This window comes from Hypanus sabinus, chromosome 12 (assembly GCF_030144855.1).
Source record: "Hypanus sabinus isolate sHypSab1 chromosome 12, sHypSab1.hap1, whole genome shotgun sequence".
In the NCBI taxonomy this organism is placed as follows: Eukaryota; Metazoa; Chordata; class Chondrichthyes; order Myliobatiformes; family Dasyatidae; genus Hypanus; species Hypanus sabinus.
Window position 1 is genome coordinate 81,419,261 of NC_082717.1, and position 22,348 is coordinate 81,441,608.

The window sequence follows — 22,348 nt, forward strand, 5'->3', positions numbered from 1 at the left end:
TTAATGACTGTTCTGACGTTAATTTAACGTCCCTCACACAGTTCAAACTCTCCTGTTCCTGCTAGATGCCTCTTTCATTGATGTCATTCGCAGTCACGGTCTAAAGAGTGAGAGTCCTTTTCTCAAGAGAAGTACATCACAACATTAACAAAAGTATTAAAGTCTTTGCTTTGAATACAGGATTCAAATTGTGAGACAGCCTGTTATTTTCACTGAAGGACCAGGTTTTGCATTAACAATCAAGTGCATTGCAAGAATCACAAGACATATTTGCTTCCTAGTAATTATGTGTGCCCTATACTTGGAAATATGTTTTTTAAGAAGATGCAGAGCTATGGTTTTAAAAAGTATTCACCATACACCAGAGCGACATTCTAAAAACACTTTGTGCAGTTACAACTGACTTACCCCCTAACTCTTACCAATTGTGGGCAGAGCCCAGGGCAGAGGATTCTATAGGTTCCTCACATTTATGCTTTCATAATTAATATTTTACTTTGAAAATGATTAATTTAAGTTTACAACAACAAAATTTGGAAGGGAAAGCTAGCTTAGTAATTTAATATGAGATTGTGACGTGCAAAGTGTAGAGGATGGTTCAGCACATAAAGTGTTAATTTTGGCTGTCAAGCTCTGACACGTTACATAAAAAGGCACATTTTCATCGATGGACTGTTTTTAAAAATCATACATAATTTCAATTTATAATAGTGCCAATTATTATTACAATAATGATCCTACCAACCGCATTTACTAAATCTCATCTGGTCAATAACCTTGCAACAGTTTATAGAATTATAGGAAACTGAATTCTTGACACACACTGGTGCAATTCAATGCAGGGATTGATTTCATCTGTAATCAAATTTTTACTCAGTAAATTATAATTTTTACATTCACATGAGAAACAACTTATTAAAACCTGTAATTTACTCTGGAAATGAAAACAAAAAAAAATCAATTAGTTTCAAGCCAGTGGGTCCATTTGAATTTATTAAACAAAAGGTCATGAACAGCATGCAGAACATATACCCGATGCCAGCCAGTAACAGTTCATGGATGTAATTGGCATAATAAAAGTATTCTCTCTCTACAGCTGTACAGACATATGGTCAAGAAATTCTTTGGCACAGGGAGTGCGCTTACCTTCATGTTTAGTTACACAAGAAAACATAGGCTTCATTTCCTGTACAGGGGAAGGGAAGGTAGTGGGGGTGGGGGTGTGCAGTTGCTAGTGTTGGTGGAAACTGCTATTGTCCATTGATCTTGTAAAGCAGCAAAAAAAATCCTGTTTGGATTATACTTTCAATAGCAAGTACTTCCACTTTAACTTGTTTAGGTGTCAATTCACTTGCAAGGTGGGAGAAATGCCTGCCTCACTTCTGTGCGTACAATTACACGGTCCCAAGAGTTAAAGATAAAATTGTCATTGTGAAAGTTTACTCAATCAACAAGTCCTGCTCTCAGGCAGTTTGACCAAAACAACAAAGAAACATTGATCTGCGGGAGCAATCTTTCGAATTTATTGTGGGTTGTTGATTTGTTACTCATATGGTTCAAAACGTACGCGAGCAAACAAACATGCACACTCAAACCCCGATACCTCTGATTTTACTGAGACTTGCCACAAAAGGTGGGAAATGGACATTTTTTTGTGACTGGTAATAGGATTACGTTGGCTACTAGCTCTATAACTGGGAGCCCTAAACCATCCTTAAATTTTCACTTCTCATGGGGATGTATCATTGTTACTTTACTTAGCCGACTACAGCGGCAAGAAAGCAGCAGGAGAAAAAGCCTGGGATTACAGCAGTGATGGTTACAATGTACACAAAGGCTGGCGGATCAGGTGGGCCAACACAAATCCAACAATTCATTCAAATAGGACGGTAGTGGGGAATTTCACCGTCACTTAATGCTTGTAAATCTCATCTTTCCGCTATGGTGAAGACTAATGTGGATATAAGTGACAAGAAGGAGTTGCTGCTTACAAAATGGACTATTAAAATAATACATTTGGAACTGGTGCTAAAATGATATAATATACATTTAACCCCCGTCTGTTTATTTTCATTGGTTGTAATAAAGAAGCTGCTTGATTTTCATACACCTAAAAGTCTATTTTCTTTTAATTTTAAGGATTGTAGAATTATCTATTGAATCACTTATTAGGATCCCCGAGTCAAAGTTCATCAGAAATGAGACTGTAATGGTGTAATGTTTTTGTTCGGATCTGGAGCTGTCCTAGTTGGCCCAATTTCATCACTTTAAATATTGTCACTCTAAGCTGCACTTGGATTAAAGACCACGAGCTGTGAGGTACAGGTTTTTTGCCTACAGTCTGATAATTTTTTGAGCTATTGGCAACTTGGGAATTTCCTTCCCTTATCACTGGGGTTCAGCGAACTTCACAAGCACTAATCAGAGCTCAAATCATTCATTCAAGGATTGCATGATCATGTTTTTCTTTAGCACTGACAGCTGTCTAGGCCTCATTAGCAATGCAGATGAGCTTGTCTAATAGGTTAATGCAGAACACACGTAAATTAGGTTTAATCCCCAGTGAAATAATCTAACAATTTCTAATTTCTTGATGTCGGGATAGAGACATCGCCAGTGACTCAATTAGATGTAATGCAGATCAAAGCAAATTTACTTTCTGCCTGAACCTTCCCCACAGTTTAGTCTCTAGACTTCAATGCATTGCTGTATCAGTGAGAGCTGGCTGGCAGGTACGTACATTCGCAGACACATACCCACTGCGAGGAGATAGAGTGGCAGAAAGCTTTAGCAAATCTTTGCTGCCTTTTCTTTGTAATAATTAAGAAAGGACATCTCAGACACATTGCGTTTTCAGTCTGAAAGAGAGAGCAAACAAAACATTATATAACCCTGTGGCCAAATTAATTCTTTTCTTGACATCTTAATTCCAAGCCCTTGTGTGTGGTCAAATCATCTTGCTAAGAGAAATGCAATCAGGCAATTATTCTAAATTATATTTGTTCAAATCAAACTGATTGGTAATTCATTTATATTGGGTAAGCTCATTAATTTTAAAGAGATTACTTATTACCTTAAATATTATTTTTTTCTTCATCATATCTGCTAGAACTAGTCTACTCATGTTTCAGCTTGGTATGCGCATAAGTAAGTCTCAGTGATCCATACTGTTGTACATTCAGCAATTACTCACATATTCCTCGTTAATTTTGATGTGAGAACTAATAAGATGAGGCAAGTTATCAAGACTGATCCAATAATATTCTTTTTTCTTCAGTATTTGCCACCAATAAATAGAAATTAATGAAGGTACATCAGGCAACAGACTGAAAGAAGTGTACTGACCATCGCATTTGAACATCGTATTATCTTAATGATATTTAGGTTTTCATTCTGTATTGTACTTCCAAATACAAAAAAAACTTCCTGTAACTGATTTCTGTGAATATTTGCAAGCAATAAAACAAAGATGGAACATTATTTACACAAGGACTAATTATAGTGTAAAGGAAGGCCTCATGCATTTATTTTTCATAGAACATCCTCTGTGGTGGTGAAACATTGCATTAAGACAAATATCTGTATGTAATTGAGAAGGAACTCCAGCCCGGATCAAAATGCCAACAATTTTTTACAGATAAATAAAACCCAACATGACTGCCATTTTCACATCCCAATTTAGATATTCTGTTTTCCACTGTCTTACATTAATTGCTTTCTATATTATCTGCTTGAAAAAAAACTGTTAATGTGATTATTGCTTCAAAAAAAATCACAAGATGTTTAAATGAAAGCACTTGAATAAAGCAATTTAGGCAATAATGAAGATGATCCTTGCTTTGAATCAAACTGTATCTGTACCTCTGGAGCAGGAGACAGTAACGTTTAATTTAAAATATTTGCAGTGCACCTTTTGATTTAGAGAGTAATGTAAATATTTTTTTATATCTATAAACATACTCAAGACAAATGAGAAGACTCATGTTGCTTTTGTCTGAGATGCTGAAGAGCTCTACAAACTTAAAAGCTCAACCTCAATTAAGCTCATCTTCATCTGAAAAATGAGCAACATAAAGCTGAATACATTAGGTAATGCATTCTTGCTGAAGAGCCTTCCTTTCATAGGCACAGTCTCTCTCTCTCTCTCTCTCTCACACACACACACACACACACACACACACACACACACACACACACACACACGCACGCACACACACACACACACGCACACACACACGCACACACACACACACACACACACACACACACACACACACACACACACACACACACACACACACACACACACACACACACGCACAGACACACACAAACAGACGCATATACACTATATTCTTGATATCCAGAAAAGGGCCGGACTATATTAGCTTCTAAATGCTAATATACTTCAAGCTGTTTTGTAAAAACAATATGAGGTATCCATGTTCAACAAAGACTGAATTAATGGCAACCTTTCCCATAGTATCTCATACATCATAACAAGAAGGAAAGTAACAGAGAGAAAAAAAATATAGTAACTAATTTAAGGACAAAGGGATGACCTCTAGCATTTCATTAAAGGAACTGAATGAAAAAAGGAAGATTGACAGTATTCATCCTCATTCAATTCAACCAACCAATTTCCACATGCAAATCATAATCTGCAGATGTTGGAGCACGATATGTTTAAAATACCATCTCTCTCAATTTCAAACCATCAGAAATTTGAATTTAAAACAACATCAGGCCATGCTTCAGTGTGTTTAATAGTTATCTTGGAACCGGGATGTTATTTATGAACAGCACAATTTGTTTTCCTCAGTTTAGCTGAATCTTCAGTGTTCAGTGCACTGTAAAGGCTACATCATTTATTTTGTATAAAAGAGGAAAGTTGCCTGTGAACTAACTGGAGCTTTGCACAAAAATATGTCATCCTCCACTTAACAATATTTATACATGGTGCAAAATTAATTTCTTTATGAGCAAAATGGATATTATCAGTCTATATCTCTACATTAAAATATCACCGAATAATAATTTCCACTGCGGTCTTTATTCATTCAAATCTTCTAGTGTCTTTTGCTGAAGAATGGTTTGTTGTCCAAAATGTGAATGTTACCATCCCCACCCAACACAACGCACACATACCAATGGAATCATTTTGTATGGGCTAAAATGATTATTCGCTGTATTGTTTGCAATGTTCCCCTGCCCTACATGTGGGCAATTGGAAGAATAAGCCTATTGCGCAGTCTTATGTGCAGCAAGTCCACAAAACCAGCCCATCCTCAAGTTCCACCATCACATTTTACAACTTGTCACCAAAGAGAAATCTCAGGATCTGTCAGGTTAACGTCTGAACATCATTTCGATGTTAATGAGCTGCATTAATTATATTCCATTTATTTCAATCCCAATCATGTGCATACATAATAAGTTTAATTGAAAAAATATATTTGTTAAATTCAGTGTAAAAGAATAATTATTTCATGTGCATGCTTCTTCATTCTGACTGTCCTATAATTACTCATCTCTGCAGTGTTCCAATCACAAGCATAATTACATTCCCGGAATTAAAGGTTATTTTTTTATGTTGTTTCTGTATTGCAAAAACTTTTTAGAACTATCCTAAACAAAGCATAATTTTATTTCAGAAGTGATTTTTTTTTAAAGAGGTGACCTAGTTTGCTTCTGTGATTTCTGTAAGTGATTGTGACTGATATTCAATTCCAGCACCAAGTTTAAGCTGCCGTATAAATCCAAAGCCATCAAGTTACTGTGGAAATTCTCTGATAATTTGATGGAGCGACTTCAATCCCTCTTCAAACTGATTCAAATGAGCTTCTTGTTCCAGCATATTTAAACAACTTGGAGCACAAAGAAAGCAAAGCCCTGGTTCGAACAAGCAAGACTCATTGCCTCATCAGTCATGCCAAGTACCCTGCAAATGTCAGAGACATACAAACCCTGCAGCTGTCTGCAGACAAAATAAATGACTTCCGGGGGAAGAGAAAAATTCAATGTATTCATGTGTGTGTGCGGTGAAAGGGCCTTTGTCCATCCTGTTACACAAAACGTTAAGGTACTGCTTCATGACGATTTTATTTATATTGAATAATCCTGTGATAGAACCTATTGTTACCACTGAACAGCTGGATGGCATCAGTATTCCAGGAAAGAACTATCAAACAATATGATAATACTTGCAGGGTCAGCCTAGCCTAAAATTATCTGAAGTGAACATTTGCTTTTTTGTTGAATGCTGACATTTCAGAAGTGTCTGGTCTCTCCTTTCCTCACCTTTACATTGCTTGGACTGTGAGGTGGGAATATCTTGATTGTGAAGCAAAAACAGCCATAACAGCCAACAAGTCAGACAGTTTCTGGAAAGATTTCATGTTTCAGGTCGAAGATGAGTCCATTTCCCTTTCCATTTCCTATTTCCAGCATTTTCTGTTTTTTTCATATTTCTTTTGATTTTTCACGTATGGTCTGTGGAGCCCACAGTCATTTTGAATACAGCTTTTAATGATTTGAATAACGGGGGAGTGCCCATCTTCATCCTCAGCCTCTCAATACCCCACTGCCAGGTGGACTGCTGAGCAATCTAATTAGCAGAATCAGTAAGACATGGTAAGCAACAAAACTAACCAAAGTTAGAGATGGACCTCCAAGTTCTCAAATTCCATAACTTGAGCTAATGTGCAAGATTCAGTACTCATCCTGAGGCCTATTTTAAGAGCAGAATCTCTCCACTCTTTACTCCCTTGAAAGAGAAGTTCAAACAGATGTGAGTTCCCTTCCACCATTAGGATTTAAGTTTTCAGTCCACCATTCCTGTATCCAAGAAGCAAGCACTGGCTTTTCCTGAGAGACTCAGCTGGCGTTTAACTGCAGGCACAAAGTAGAAAACTGAAGATTATGAAAATCTGAAAGAAAAACAGAAAATGCTGGAGGTACTCAGTGGTTCAGATGGTGTCTGTGGAAAGAGAAAACAGGATTGATATTTCAGAAAAGTTGAAAAGAACCATGTTTTAAAGTTATATAAAAATAGGGAGAATGGCATCTCTAGACTTCTGCTCTTCTCGCCCCACATATGCTGCCTTCCAGCATTTTGTACTTCTATTTTTAAAATTTCTAGCACCCACAAAGTTTTTGCTCTTTGCCCACAGTGACATATCTTCCCCTCCCCTCTCTTCCTTGCATTCATAATTCCAAAGGGACAAATTCCCAGTTCACTCTTCAATCTCCACTGACATCCCTTTTCACAGCACTATCTTATACCACCAACGCCTATCACTTCCTCACAGGCTGGGATCCAAACAGTCCTTCTAATTTGTGCTTTGCATTTGGTTCTCTCAATGTGGTCTCCTCTATACTGACAAAACCAGGAAGATCTTTGCTCACTCCTCAAGAATGACGTTGTACTTCCGGTTACTTCTCCGTACTGTTTCCACCTGGATCTCTCTCCCTGTGACCACAATAAACTTCAAACAAAATCAAACATAATTTTTTTAAGGAAGAGCACCCCACTTTCGAGATTGACTCATTTTAGCTATGGGACGCGATTCAGCAATTTCGTATAACCAGCCATTCCAGTTTGTTGCTGAATTGGCCATATCCGACCGTAGCATTAACTCAGTGTTTCTCCTCCACAGATGCTAGCTGATCTGCTGAATGTTTCCAGCAGGCATGTTTTCATGACAAATACCCAGCAGTGGCCACGTTCTCCATCTCTCAGCCCTAGCAGTAAGTTAGTCCTTTAACCCCTTCACTTCACCTCCCTCTACTTTCACCTCCTCCAGACAGACCAGCTATGATTAACAAATACCCTCTGCTCTCTCTTAGCCAGCATCAACATGCATTCGGGCCATCTGGATTCTCTTAATCTCCACTCTAAAGCAGATATTCCTTTTGTAACCTCCACTTTGCTGTGATTTAAAGCAGGCTTCTAATTGCACTTTTTCCAGTTCTACCTCCACATCGGTGGATGCTGCCTTCCTGAGGCATGTAACGCAAATGGATGGTCACTTTAAGGCACGGCAGCACAAAGGTTATCTGACGACGCACTATGTGAGAGTGCATTCAATTCTATTCTAATCTCAACCAAATGGCCAACTTTGACTTTTTGAATGAAGTTCAAGTGCTTCTTCATGAGTAGCAATTCACAAACAAACACTCAAATACCAGCTCTGAAAAAATCAGGAGCCAAGTTAATTGGGGAACGGTATAATTGGGGAATATTACTTTGTTGCTTTATCATGTCAAGTTGATTCACAGAGCAGCCAGAGGTCGTGGTCATTGTAGGCACTGGTATGAAGAGTGACAAGATTTTGCAAAATGAGTTCAGGGAGTTAGGTGTAAGGTAAAGGGCAGGGCCTCCAGGGTTGTGATCTCAGTATTGCTACCCGTGCCACGTGCTAGTGAGGTCAGAACTAGGAAGATTATACAGTTTACCATGTAGCTAAGGAGTTGGTCTAGAAGAGAGTGCATCAGATTTTTGGATCATTGTGCTCTCTTCCAGGGAAGATGGGACTTCTGCAGAAGAGATAGTTTCCACTGAAACCGGAGCAGGAATATATCTGAGCGGGAAGGTTTGCTAGTGCTGCACGGAACGGTTTAAACTAGAGTTGCAGGGAGATGGGAACCAGAGTGCCAGAACAGATAGTGGAGTGGTTGTGGAGAAAGATGCTGTTAAAAGTCAGGAATAAAAAGATTGAGCATGGTGCAACTAATGTTCTGAGCTGCGTATATGGAAGAAGTAATGTAGGAAAGGCAGATGAGCTCAGGGCATGGATCAACACTTGGAATTATGATTTTGTAGCCATTAGTGGTTACACTTGCAGGAGGGGCAGGACTGGTAGCTCAATACTCTAGGATTCCATTGTTTCAGATGTGACAGAGTGGAGGAATTAAAGGGGGAGGGTTGGCATTACTAGACAGGGAAAATGTCATGCCAGTGTTCGGTCAGGACAGACTGGAAAACTCATCCAGTGAGGTTTATGGGTGGAACTGAGTAACAAGAAAGCTATGACCACATTAATGGGGCTATATTACTGACCAGCCAACAGCCTTAGAGGACTTAGAGGAACAAATTTGTAAAGAGTTTGCAGACTGTTGCAAGAAATATAAGGTTGTTACAGTACGTGATTTTAACTTTCCACATATCGACTGGGGCTAAAGGACTAGATGGGATAGAGTTTGTCAAGTGTGTTCAGGAAAGTTTCCTTAATCAATACACAGAAGTCCCAATGAGAGAATGGGCACTCTTGCTCTCCGATTAGGAAATGAGACAGGGTCTGGAGAAACTCAGCAGGTCAGGCAGCATCTACAGAAATGAATAAACAGTCGGGTTGCAGCCCTCCATCAGGACTGGAAAGGAAGGGGGAAGATGCCAGAATAAAAAGGGTAGGGGAAGGGGAAGGAGGATAGCTAGAAGGTGATAGATGAAGACAGGTGGGTAGGAAAGATACAGAGCTGGAGAGGAAGGGATCTGAGAGGAAAGGAGAGGGCATCATAGGAGAGGACAGGATCCAGGGGGTGGTGATAAGCAGGTGAGAAGAGGTAAGAGGCTTGAGTAGGGAAGAGAAGAAGGGGGAGAGGAGGGAAAACGTTTTTGCCGGTTGAAAAAATTGATATTCGTGCCATCAGGTGAGAGGCTGCCCAGGTGGAATATCAGGTGTTGCTCCTCCACCCTGAGGGTGGCCTCAGCTTGGCACAAGAGGCAGCCATTGTCTGACATGTCAGAACAAGAATGGAAATTGGAATGAGAATGTTTGGCCACTAGGAAGTCCTGCTTCTCACGGATGGAGTAGAGGTGCTCGATGAATTTATGACTGGTCTCGCCAATGTACGAGAAGTCACATTGGGAGCACTGAACACAATAGTTGACCCCAGCAGATTCATAGGTGAAGTATTGCCTCACCTTGGAGGTGAGGGTGGAGGTGAATGGGCCAGATGTAGCACCTTGGCTGCTTGAAGGGAAAAGTGCCAGGAGGGAGATTTGTGGAGAGAGATGAATCGACAAGGGAATTACAGAGGGAGTGATTCCTGTGGAAAGCAAAGGGAAGGAGGAGGTAAGGATATGATTGGAGGTAAGATCCCTTTTGAGATGGCTGAAGTTGCGGAGTATAATGTGTTGGATGCGGAGGCTCATGGGGCGGTAAATAAGGACAAAGGGGCCTTTATAATTGTTAAGATGGTGGGAAGATGGAGTGAGTGTGGATGTTCAGGAAATGCAGGAGATGCAGGAGAGGGCAACATCAAAGGTGCAGAAAGGGAAATCCTGTTCTTTGAAGAAAGAGGACATCTCTCTAAGGTCCTGAAAAGGAAAGCTGCATCCTGGGAACAAACGTGGCTGAGACAACGGAACAGAGAAAGGGGAATAGCATTTTTAAAGGAGACAGGATCGGTTGAGGTATAGTCAAGAGGTGACAGAAGCTTGTGTAGGGGACACTTTGCATCTGGTCATCATAATGCCATTAGTTTCAAAGTAAATATGGAAAAAGATAGTTCTGGTCCTTGGGTTGAGATTCTAAATTGGAGAAAGGCCAGCTTATGGTATCAGAAAGGATCTGGCAAGTGTGGATTGGGACAGGCTGTTTACTGGAAAAGGTGTACTTGGTAAGTAGCAGGTCTTCAAAAGTGAAATTCTGAGAGTGCAAAGCTTGTATGTGCCTATCAGAATAAAAGGAAGAGATAACAGGTTTTCAATGAATATTGAGGCCCTGGTTAAGAAAAAAAGAGGTGCTTAGCAGGTATAGGCGGGTAAAAACAAACGAGGTACTTATGGAGTATGAGAAATGCAAGAGGACAGTTAGGATAGAAATCAGGACAGCTAAAAGAAAGCATAAGTTTGCCCTCGCAGACAAGGTGAAGGAGAATCCTTACAGCTTCCACAGATATGTTGAGAGCAAAAGGATTGCAAACAACAGAATTGGTCCTCTGGAAGATCAGAATGGTAGTCTATGTGTGGAGCCAAAAGAGAAGAGGGAGATGTTGAAGGGATTTTTTGCATCTGTATTTATTCGGGAGACAGACGCAGAGTCAATAGAAGTGAGAAAAAACAGCAGCGAGGTCACAGACCCTGTACAGATCGAAGAGGAGGAGGTGTTTGCTGTCTTGAGGCAAGTTAGGGTGGATAAATCCCCAGGGCCTGACAAGGTGTTCCCTCAGACCCTGTGGGTGGCAAATACAGAAAATGCAGGGGCCCTTGCAGAGATACTTATATCATCCTTAGTGACAGGTGGGATACCAGAGGATTGTAAGATAGCTAATGTTGCTCCGCTGTCTAAGAAAAGCTCTAAAAATCAACCAGGAAATTATATGCCAGTGAGCCTGACATCAGGTAATCTAAGGGACTAGATATAGGAGTACTTGGATAGACATGGACTGATTAGGGTTAGTCAGCATGACTTTGTGTGTGGTAGATCATGTTTAACTAATTTTGTAGAGATTTTTGAGGAAGTTACCAGGAAAGTTAATGAAAGCATGGCTATGGATGTTGTCTACATGGACTTTTGGAAGACATTTGACAAGGCTCGCATGCAAGGTTGTTTGAGAAGGATCAGTTGGTTGGCATAGAAGATGAGTTAGTACATTGGATTTGTGGGAGAAGCCAAACAGTGGTAGTAGATGGTTGCATCTCAGAATGGAGGCCTGTGACTAGCGGAGTGCCACAGGGACTGGTGCTGGGTCCTTTGTTGCTTGTCATCCATATCAGTGATCTGGGTGACAATATGGTTAACTGGATCAGCAGATTTGCAGATGGCACCAAGACTGGAGATGTAGTGGACAGTGAGGAAGCCAATCAGAGCTTGCAGTAGGATTTGAACCAACTGGAAAAATGGGCTGAAAAATGGCTGATGGAATTTAATGCAGACGAGTGTGAGGTGTTGCACTTCAGTAGGACCAACCAGGGTAGGTGTTACACAGTGATGGACAGAACACTGAGGAGTGTGGTAGAACAAAGGGATCTGGAAATCAGGTCCATAATTCATTGAAAATGGCATCACAGGAAGATAGGGTCATAAAGCAAGCTTTCGGCACATTGCCCTTCATAAATCAAAGTATTGCATACAGGAGATGGGATGTGATGTTGAAGTTGTATAAGGCGTTGGTGAGGTTTAATTTGGAGTATTATGTGCGGTTCTGGTTGCCTACCTACTGGAAAGATGTAAGTAAGGTTGGAAAGCACAGGGGAAACTTACAAGGACGTTGCTGGGGCTGGAGGACCTGAGTTATAAGGAAAGATTGAATAGCTCAGGACTTTATTCCTTGTAACGTAGAAGATTGAGAGGAGATCGGATAGAAGTATACAAAATTATGAGGGTTATAGATAGGGTAAGTGAAAGCAGGAATGATGCACTGAAGTTGACTGAAATTCTGGTTTAAGGAGAATAGGTGAAAAGTTTAAGGGGAACACGGGGGGAAACTTCATCACTCAGAGTGTCACAAGACTGTGGAATGAGCTGCCTGTGCAAGTGGTGCGTGCAAATTCAGTTCAAAGTTTAAGAGAAGTTTGGTTAGGTACATAGAAGACAAGGGTATGGTGGGCTATGGTCCACGTACCGGTTGATGGGACCAAGCAGTTTAAATGGTTTGACATAGACAAGAAAGGTTTATTTCTGTGCTGCTCTTTGATGAGCAAAAGACAGCAGAAATGAAGATGGAAAGAGTGAAGAAAAGTTGAAGAGAAATACTGTATATATTATCTTCAACCTAAAACTCTCTAAAAGGCTGTCTCCAAATACAATTTAATACTGTATGTCTTAACCAATCCACTGCAATCAATTAAACAATTGTAATTGAGCACCCAAAGCTAATTGCAATAAAATTCAAGCTTAATGTTTACTTTTTGGATATAAATTAGTAAGCAGAACTCTTATCAGTGACCATGTACTGAGTTAAGATGAACAGTAATGTTCATCATAGTATCCAGAAAAAAAACTATATTGTGTTTCGATTAGGATGAAAAATGACATGAAAGACTCACACATAAGTAATATTTAATAAATGTTTATAAACTTCTAGCAGAAAATTCCAACAAGCTTTTGTCAAACTTGAAGTGGTATCATCATTGCTAACGTAGAACATATCCCACTGGATTAATGTGTCTAAATAAACAGACAGGAAGTGCAGCCTACAAGAAGTAGTACAGAAATTAGAAAGGTCAATTCCCAACAAAGCAGGGCACTCAAAAAAAAATTCTCGGAGAAAACAGTATTTATTTAAAAGTCAGCAAAGAAGCTAATCGGAGAATTCTGTGTCAACAAACAAAAGCAGACACAAACCCTTTAATAAAGGAGCATGCATGCATATCAATACATTGCAAGCAAGGGCTCAGTAAAGGGGCACCTCACACATTACTCCTAGGAAACATTCAGATGCCACTGAAAGAGACCAGAAAGATGATTTTTTTAAATCAAGAGTCAGCTTTTGCCTACATCAGATTACTGATTGAACTAACATTTAAACATTTGCTTTTATAAATTACTTTGTATCTTATAATTTATGTATAATTTATAGTCAGTGCGTTGAATGTATGTCCAATGCTGCTACTAGCGAGCTTTCACTGCCTGTGCCTCATGACAATATACTCGACTTGAGTCTGCAAAGATCTCAGCCGGACTACATAGACCTTTCTATGTAATTTCCTTTTGTCCAGATGGACAGCGAGTTAAGGTTAGCATCCTGCTTATTCTCCAGTGCTAAACAGGCTATGCTGAGAGTTTAACGGCTAGATGCCGGGAAGTTAACCTATCCATCACGGCATATCATGTTTGTGAGGTGCTTGTGGAAACAGCACAGGATAAATGTGATGATTTATCCAGTGGACTAAATTTTACCAATCAAAAAGAACTCAGGTACAAGGCCAATTTGCCTTACCTCAGGTGGAAACTGGATTATATGGAGTGCACTGGAATTGCTAGAACAGAACCACTTCATTCAGCTCGGCCAAACCTGTACTAGACAGAAGCAGTAGTTTGAATGCCATGTACTCTCTCATATTCCTTTCCTTCCGACCATTAACTTGACCTGCTCTTAAGTGCTGACATGATGCCTGTTTCAGTTTCCACTCTGTGTGTTCCACAGAATTATAATTCTCTTATGCTGTCTGGTTAACCATTACCGAACATGAAGGGCTGCTAGTGCTTAAGGACCAAGATTTCTGCTCGTGTCAAAATTATCCCACCTCATACATGATCCATTGTGAAAGGGTTGTATCCATCAATAGGTTCTATAAAAATGCAAGTGTTACTGGCTGCTGTTCAAAATATTAAGCAAGAAACCCAGAGAACCTTTGCTGCCATCAAGTAGATGTTTACCTAGTTATTAATGCATTTGGCAAGAACAAATTAGAGTACAGGACTTTCATTTGGATACAAATCAGATGGTGACCAGATGTTGTATTACTGAAAAAATGACAATGTAAATCCTGGCTGCCTGCATCCTAGGAGAGAGGCTGGATAACACAAAAGTTGGAGAAGGTCTTCAGTGTTTTCTCTTGGCCAACATTGCCACCTTTTTGTCATTCAGCCTCGCTCAGCCACCACCCCATCACAGCCACTCCTTTGCTTGATAAACCCCTCACTCATCCTCTTTCTTAGTGCAAGCTTGACTTCCATTTTTTTCTGCTTCTGATGACATCATTGATAATCGGTTTATTTTTGTCACACGTACCCAGATACAGTAAAAAAAAAGTGTATGCCATCCAAATTTAGGTACACTGAGATAGTCTAAGGATAATGAAATAATGGAATGTAGAGTTACAGAGAAAGCGCAGTGCTGGTTGGCAAATAAGGTGCAATGGCCATGACAGAGTAGTTAGAAAGATCAAGATTTCATCTTTAGTATATAAGAGGTCTCCCCATGAGTCTTATAACTGTGAGGTAGAAATATTAAGGCAGACCAATTTTCCATTGATGACGCCTGACCTGCTGAGTGCTTCCAGCATTCATTGCTCTTAGTTCAGGTTTCCAGCATCCACAGCTTTTGCTGTTTGATCTCCAAATAGTCTAGATCGGTTTCGAACAGTTGTCAAGGATTTGGACGGACCTGGAAACATTTATCAGGACCCAGGATAAGTGGGGGATAGTAACATCTGTCAGATACCAACACTTATGCTTTCAGTTCCCTATAATTCGCAGTAAGAATTTCTGTGCGTTCCGTCCTGGATGTCAGGCAAGAAGTTTGATCGTTGAAAGATAGGTTGAGGGAGGTGGTGGTGAGGAAAAGTTGGGTGTCAGCTGGCCCCACGTGAAACCTGACCCAGCGTGTTTCGATGTTGCTGATGATGAGAACTGGGTGGAAAACAAAGGCTGACCTCAAGGACCTCAACGGTAATCCTGCCGGGATGGGAAACGAGCCATTACTGGGATATTTTTGATGTTTAACAATAATTTTCAAGATTGTGACTGGTGTGAAAATATTGCTCCTTGCTGCTTTTAAGTCCTCATATTAATGACTGAACACACAGTTGATCCCAGCACTACACTGCCAAAACCAAAAGACACTTTTAGTAAGCCTGAATAATAGAAAAGACTTTAATGGGATCTGGAGGAAAATATATTGTTTACAGGCTTTACAGGAGTGTCTGGGGCTACTTCGCCTCCCTTCCACCCTTCTCCTCTGACTTCTTTTCCAGAAGTTTGCAAAGATTTGGTAAGTCATCTAAAAACTTTTGACAAACTTCTATAGATTTGAGGCGGAGAGTACATTAACTGATTGCACACAACCTGGTGTGGAAACACCAATGTCCTCGAACAGAAAAGCCTCCAAAAAGTAGTGGATACAGGCTGGTCCTTTATGGGTAACGCCCCTCTCCACCATTGAGCATATCAATAGGAACGATGTCTCAGGATGCAGCATCCATCGTCAGGAACAACTACCACTCAGGTCAGGCTTTGCTTTCACTACTGCCAACAGGAAGGAGGTACAGGAGCATCAGGACCCACACCACCAGGTTCAGGAACAGTTACTACCCCTCACCATCAGCCTCTTGAACCAGAGGGGTAACTTTATTTACCCGCACTGAACTGTTCCAACAAACAATCGAATAACTTTCAAGGACTCCTCATCACATGTTCTCAATATTTATTGTCTATTTATCTATTATTATTATTTTTCTCTTTTGTATTTGCATAGTTTGTTGTCTTATGCACATTGGTGTTTGTCCATCTTGTTGGGTGCAGTTTTTCATTGATTCTATTGTGTTTCTGTGTATTAACCATGAATGCCCACAAAAAAATTAATATCATGGCTACAAATATGCACTTTGATTAAAAATTTGTTTTGAACTTTGAGGCATTACCTGGCAGTCAGCTGTGTAACAGCTAGTTCATTTCTACTTGTCACTAGATAACATCACCCACTGCCTGCTGAAAAGTTGCTTCCCTCTGTGCTGGAAACTGGCTAGGCATCATGGCTGCCACAATACACGGACACATCGGGCATCTATGCTCAACCTGAAAGGTTTAGAACATGGAGCTCAGAACAGTGCAGGCTCTTCTACCCACGATACTGTGCAGGCCTTTTAACCTACTCTAAGATCAATCTAACCCTTTCCCCTTACATAGCCCTTCATTTTTCTATCATCCATGCGTCTATTTAAGAGTTTCATCAAATGTTCCTAATGTACCTGTCACGACTACCGCCCTTGGCAGGTGGTTTCACCAATCCATCATTCTCTGTGTAAAAAAATACCTCTGACATCCCCCCGATACTTTTCTCCAATCACTTTAAAATTATGACTTTTCTCTTTAGTCGTTTCCACTCTGGGAGAAAGTCTCTAGCTATCCACTGGATCTATGCTTCTTATTGTCTTATACCCATCTATCACTTCTCATCCTCCTTTGCTGCAAAGAGAAAAGCCCTAGCTCGCTCAACCTATCTTCATAAGACTTGTTTCCTAATCCAGGCTGTATCCTGGCATTCCTCTGAACCTTCTCTAAAGCTTCCACATCCTTCCTACAATGAGGCAACCAGAACTGAACACTATATTCCAAGTGAGGTCTAACCAGGGTTTTATAAAACTGCAACATTACCCCACGGTTCTTGCACTGGATTCCACAACCAATGAAGGCTAACCCACCATATGCCTCCAAAAATAACTCCTGGGTTTCAAGTTTAACCTGAGCTTTACACCCTCAAATCAATGCTTGGTAACGCTTGGAGATGTCTGAGGTAAAGATTGTCTTGTTTACAGGTGAAATGCTTAGCATGGAAAATAGGCTCCTTTACCCTCTGGTCTCACACAACAATGGTGTGCTTTTAGCCAGCCCTAAAATTTGCTCCTGCCCATTAAAATGTATACAACATAACAGTTTAACATGTGCAGAGGAGGTCAGAGAAATTCTTTTTTTTAAACGTAAAAAAAACTGCTCAATTATTGGAACTCAGCTGAAAAACTGAAGACTAAAATATAAAATTGTCTTTAAATTGAATATATACATTTTCATTTCCTTAGTTTTAAGCAATAATCTTAAAGAATTCACAGGGAACTGCAACGGAATTGATTTAAAAATAATATTACTGAAGGGCAGCTGGCAAAAAAATTTAAGTTGAGATTTTGCTTCCTTTTGGAGAGATGTGAATGCTGATATCACTGGCCCAGCTTGTCACCTCATGCTTCTGAGGTGATGAATGCTATGATGGGAATCTATAAATTTAAATGCACCTTCTTCACAAGTGTTAATGACATTTCATCAAAATGTGATTAACAATCCACACTCCTCCAAGTCCTTTCACATTTATCATGAAGAAACCATCCTTTGCTTGGTTACAAATCACCCTTTGGGAATTTCATGATTGTGTGCTGGGTACACAGGTCACAGATGCCTTCAACGATTTTATTAAATGAAACTGTACAGCAATCAATGTTACTGTTATAATCCCTCTGCTGTCTCACTGGCCATTTGGACAATCTCTGCAGCAATCTAAAGCGGCCCAGTATATTTTCCAACAGAGAGAATCCTTCACTCAGAAGGCTCTACTTACTCCGGTGAAGTCAGAAATCATTATTTATTTGAAGTTTGCTTTGCTTTACACTGAACTAACTTAAATCTTCCTTCCTTAAATTATTGTAGGAATTTATCACAGGCTGGTTATAATTAGTTCAGGGTTGTTCTCGGCGACTCCAGTGGTAAGCCCTCATAACCCAACCAAAATGGTCTCAAATAGAGATGCGTGGTACTGCTCCATATTCCATCACATGATATTGCTGAATTAACTGACCTTTGTCAGGGCGACTGCAGAACTGATCAATTGTCTACCAAAGGGCGTGAGGAAACAGCCAAGCATTTCCAGGCATAGGCCCAATCCTAAAATTTCTTCTTGAAAGCCCAAGTTTTGATGTCAGGTTCACCCTGCATTAGTGTACAGGCTGCTGAGATCTATCGTTGGCCCTCTCCTATTTGTCATCCCTGTGCTATGTCATCCGAGAGCTAATCATATAGGTACTGGTATCAGTTCCTACCATTTTGCTTAAAATCTCAGCTGTTTCTGATCCGTCACAGTACTTGCCTGACAAAAATGGATGAACTAAATCTTCCATAACTAAACATTGTGAAAAGTTGATCCACTGTCTTGATTCAAATACACCCACAGCCTGCTTGTCCCTACCTGCATAACTCACCTAACCCCTCCAGATCTCTGCGTTCCTACAAATCTGGCCCATTGCATACTATCAGGTTTATTCTCTTCAAGTCGGGCAACCGTATATTCAGCCATCTTGCCTTTTGTTCTCCCTCTCTATGCCTTTAGGTTGCTCTCTGGCTCAGTGTCAAAATGGTAAGTTGATGATGCTATTGTAAAGGGTCTTAGGATAAAGCAGCAGCTTAGAAGTTCCTGTCGACAATTGGACCCACTATCAATGTTCGTAAAATACAGGAGGACAGTGAGCACACATGGAATTAACTAAACACCGAAGTGGAGAAAAATAATTCCAGGCTTAACTTACAACAGCCAGCCTTGAATAGTGAAATACTCAATAGAAAATGCAGACCGTTTGCCTCACTCTACCAGCAACATTGCTGACAAATCAGTGGATAACTTCCATATAAATTAATGACATAATTAATATTTCTGTAAAACACAAGTGACTACAATTCTAAAGAATTGTTCGTAAAATATTTTGGGCTATCCTCAGAATTTGCAAGGTATGATATAAATGTCAATTCCTTTGATATCCTAATTTAAGACACGCAAACTTGGTTTTGCTTCAAATTCAATGCTCATGTGCCTCATAATTATTTTAGACTGGATCACGTTCCCATTAATATGAGATGTTCATGTCCCTTTGAATCTGCATTGATTTACATGAGTAAGAACACCCTTGAGACTGTACAAGGTAAAAAGATATGGATGATCAAATACTATTACTGTACAGGCATGCTTACTAAGGTATTCTTTCTTACAAGAAAAAAAATGGACCAGAAATAGTTGGTTGAAAATACAACAATACAGAAAACAACATTTGTTAAGAGAGAAGCAAAGTTATCATTTTAAGTCGATGAGGTCTCACTACAAACATGTCTGATCACCGAAGCATTTTCAACATCTTATTTATACATTTAGAGTTACGGTGTGGAACAGGCCCTTTGGGCCCAAGGAGCTGCAACACTCTACAACCCACCTATTTAAACCTAGCCTAATCACAGGACAATTACAAAGACCAATTCTGGTTTCCAACATTTGTATTCTTCAGCTCTTTGGTTGTCTTCTTTTGAAATTACATTATAGCACCTTATTCATCTAGCAAATTTTTTGGGAGACCACCATTGATAGGAGAATAGAACTATTTCATGACAAAACAAAGCCATTCAGCCCATCAAGCTTATCCCAGCTCCTATATCAGAGCCTTGCAAATTATCCTCTTTCAAGTGTCCATCTGATTCCCCTTTGAAGGCACTATCAGAATAGACAGTCAATAAAATATTTTCCAGGTAAATAAGCCTTTTTCTCACGTATCCCCTGTAAAAGATCTTAAAACCTGTGTTCCCTGCTCTTTGAACCATTTGCTAATAAAACGTTTTCTGCTACATAGACTGTTATGATCATTAAATCTCACCCTAATCAAAGAGAACGACTTCACCCTTGCCAGTTTAACCCAATATGTGGCCTTGACGTTCGACAATTAGCCATGAAAACTTTCCTAGGGTAATCGCCATGAAACCACAAAATAGGAGATGGAAGTGTGGTTCCACTTTGGGGTTTAAATAACACCTTCTTGTTTCCTGCATTTGTTTTAATGACGAGAGCGGATCCTGGTGTTATCCTGAGGTCTGGAATATAGTTACATATAAAGTTGTTGAAATGGTCCTGCACATAAGGTAGTCTGTGCAGTTAAGGTCACTCAGTGCCCAAGTACTATCTGTGAAGAATCAATTTAATGCACCTTGAGTTATGATAATGGACAGTTTCTGGAGATGGTCTGTGTGGTGATATCACGTGTCACGAGACAGAATGTGATCGGACAGAGTTCTGAGCATGCGCAGAAATGAAGAATGATCTAGAAGCCTGGCAATGTTAAATGTGGTTGCTGTTTGCTGTTAAATAAAAGTTCTGGTTTTAATTCTTCCAGAATATGGCTTGTTCTTAGTAACCCAAAGTATGTATAAAGAACACAACAGTCTGCAACTTCTCAGAGGTCTCTGTCTACTGGTATGAAGCCAAGGTCTCAGTTCAAAATCAAATTTCAGAAAAGTACTCTCCCTCTCATTCTACAAGCACGCCCAGATGTCAGAACACTGTGGTTTGTAACTTTGTCTTATGGAATTGAGCAGCAAATGTGTACATTTCTAAAGAATTACTTTGTTAGGAAACACTTGAAGACTTGGTTGAAATTATGAATGCAGCTGCTAGACTCAGCTTTATACCCACACTTCTAGCTGTGCTGCATGTGTTAACTGCTCATCTAACAAGCTCTCACTTGTCACTTGCACAAATCTTTGCTGGTGTCATGGTGACTTTTAGACTGTGGTTGAATTGTTCCTAACAATGGATGAAGTCTTTACTAAACATTTGCTCCAGCCTGTGTGCTTGCAGCACGTTCAGATCGTTCTAACAAGGATAATTACTTGTATTTAGACTCCACCTTAAAAAGTAGCAAACCATCCCAATGCATTATCACACAATAATCGACAGCAAGGTGCAGTGTGAGGTATTACAATGTGATCAAAGGAGGGCTTTGAGGAGATAATACAGGAGGGGAAAGGTAAAGAAGCAAGGAGGTTTAGGATTTGAATTCAGATCACATATTTTGAGACTTCACTATTTGGTACCAAGCGCCCGTCCTGTCTTAACTGTCATCTGTTGAACAATGATCACCATACTTAGTTCCAAACAGCTGTAGGTCTGCAGATTTCTCGGCTAATTTGTTTTGCTCTGACTTCCTAGTCTTTTTTTCTCTCTCTCTGCTTGCTAATAACTTTTCTAATCAAAGTGGCCAACTTGAGCAGGATGTGGGCTTGGCTTAAAGCCAGGGAAAGGAGGGGCTGGGACAAGGCAGCACAGCCAGTTCCGACTGCTTCTTTAAACCCATGTCGTGCTTGTCAACTGACAACTGCTCTTCTGTGCTTGTTTGAACTGTCCCTCCCAATTAGTGGTAATAAGTAAGTCTGTAAGGATGAGCAAACACGGTGTATTCATCCTTCCAATCCACTAAATTCCCAAGAGCACAACCCTGCTAATAGACGGAGGAAGCCAACTGCATCTTGTGCTCTGCCAACAAGTGCAAGCAAGGAGGCAAATTAATGACAAGTCATTTGAAGAGTTTGGTAGAAATTATGTTATGTTGTCTATCCACTGTAGAATTGATTAGTTTCTGTGTGATGAAAGTGGGTGTATCAATAAGCTAAAGCACAGAGCGGACAAAGCATGCTCCAGTCCAATTTATTCACTGCAATGTTTTTTTTTTACAAAACTGACATATAAACTGCAGGGTACAAATTGCTGCTCTAGGACTGGTCCTGTATAGAGCGTCTACTAATGGCAAGTTCAAGGAAACCTGTACGATCATCCATCTCTCTGGTGAATTCAAGCCCAACAGATTCTCCGATGACTATTTCGGCGGTGGTGAAGACTTCCAGGTCACCTAACACGTGCCCGCCGATCACCCTGCCATCCTTGTCCGCCAGAGCTATGTGCAAGTGCGGCACTTCATTCAGAGTTCCAACCAACGAGACGATTTCGAACCTTTCATTCAAATGCATGATCTGACAATGAGAGATGCAGCACAGACAAGTTAAAGGGTGTTAACATTACAGCTTCCATGTATCTGCATCCTATCATCAAAGCATGCACGGACAGAAACCTGCACATGAACGTCCTGATGCAAGACCCAAATCAA

General features: G+C 40.1%; 1 protein-coding gene across 2 annotated transcripts in view; it reads right to left on the reverse strand.

Annotated features, from left to right (window-relative positions):
- Positions 1 to 21,885: 21,885 nt before the first annotated feature.
- The window catches only part of LOC132402519 (bifunctional protein GlmU-like), an 81,392-nt gene continuing 80,929 nt past the window's right edge, over positions 21,886 to 22,348 (reverse strand). For both annotated transcript variants that reach the window (XR_009514940.1, XM_059985373.1), the window contains one exon: positions 21,886 to 22,214. Coding sequence is in view for 1 of the 2 variants with exons in the window: in XM_059985373.1 (XP_059841356.1) it covers positions 21,957 to 22,214 (258 nt within the window). In the remaining variant the exon portion in view is untranslated. The remainder of the gene's footprint in view (positions 22,215 to 22,348) is intronic.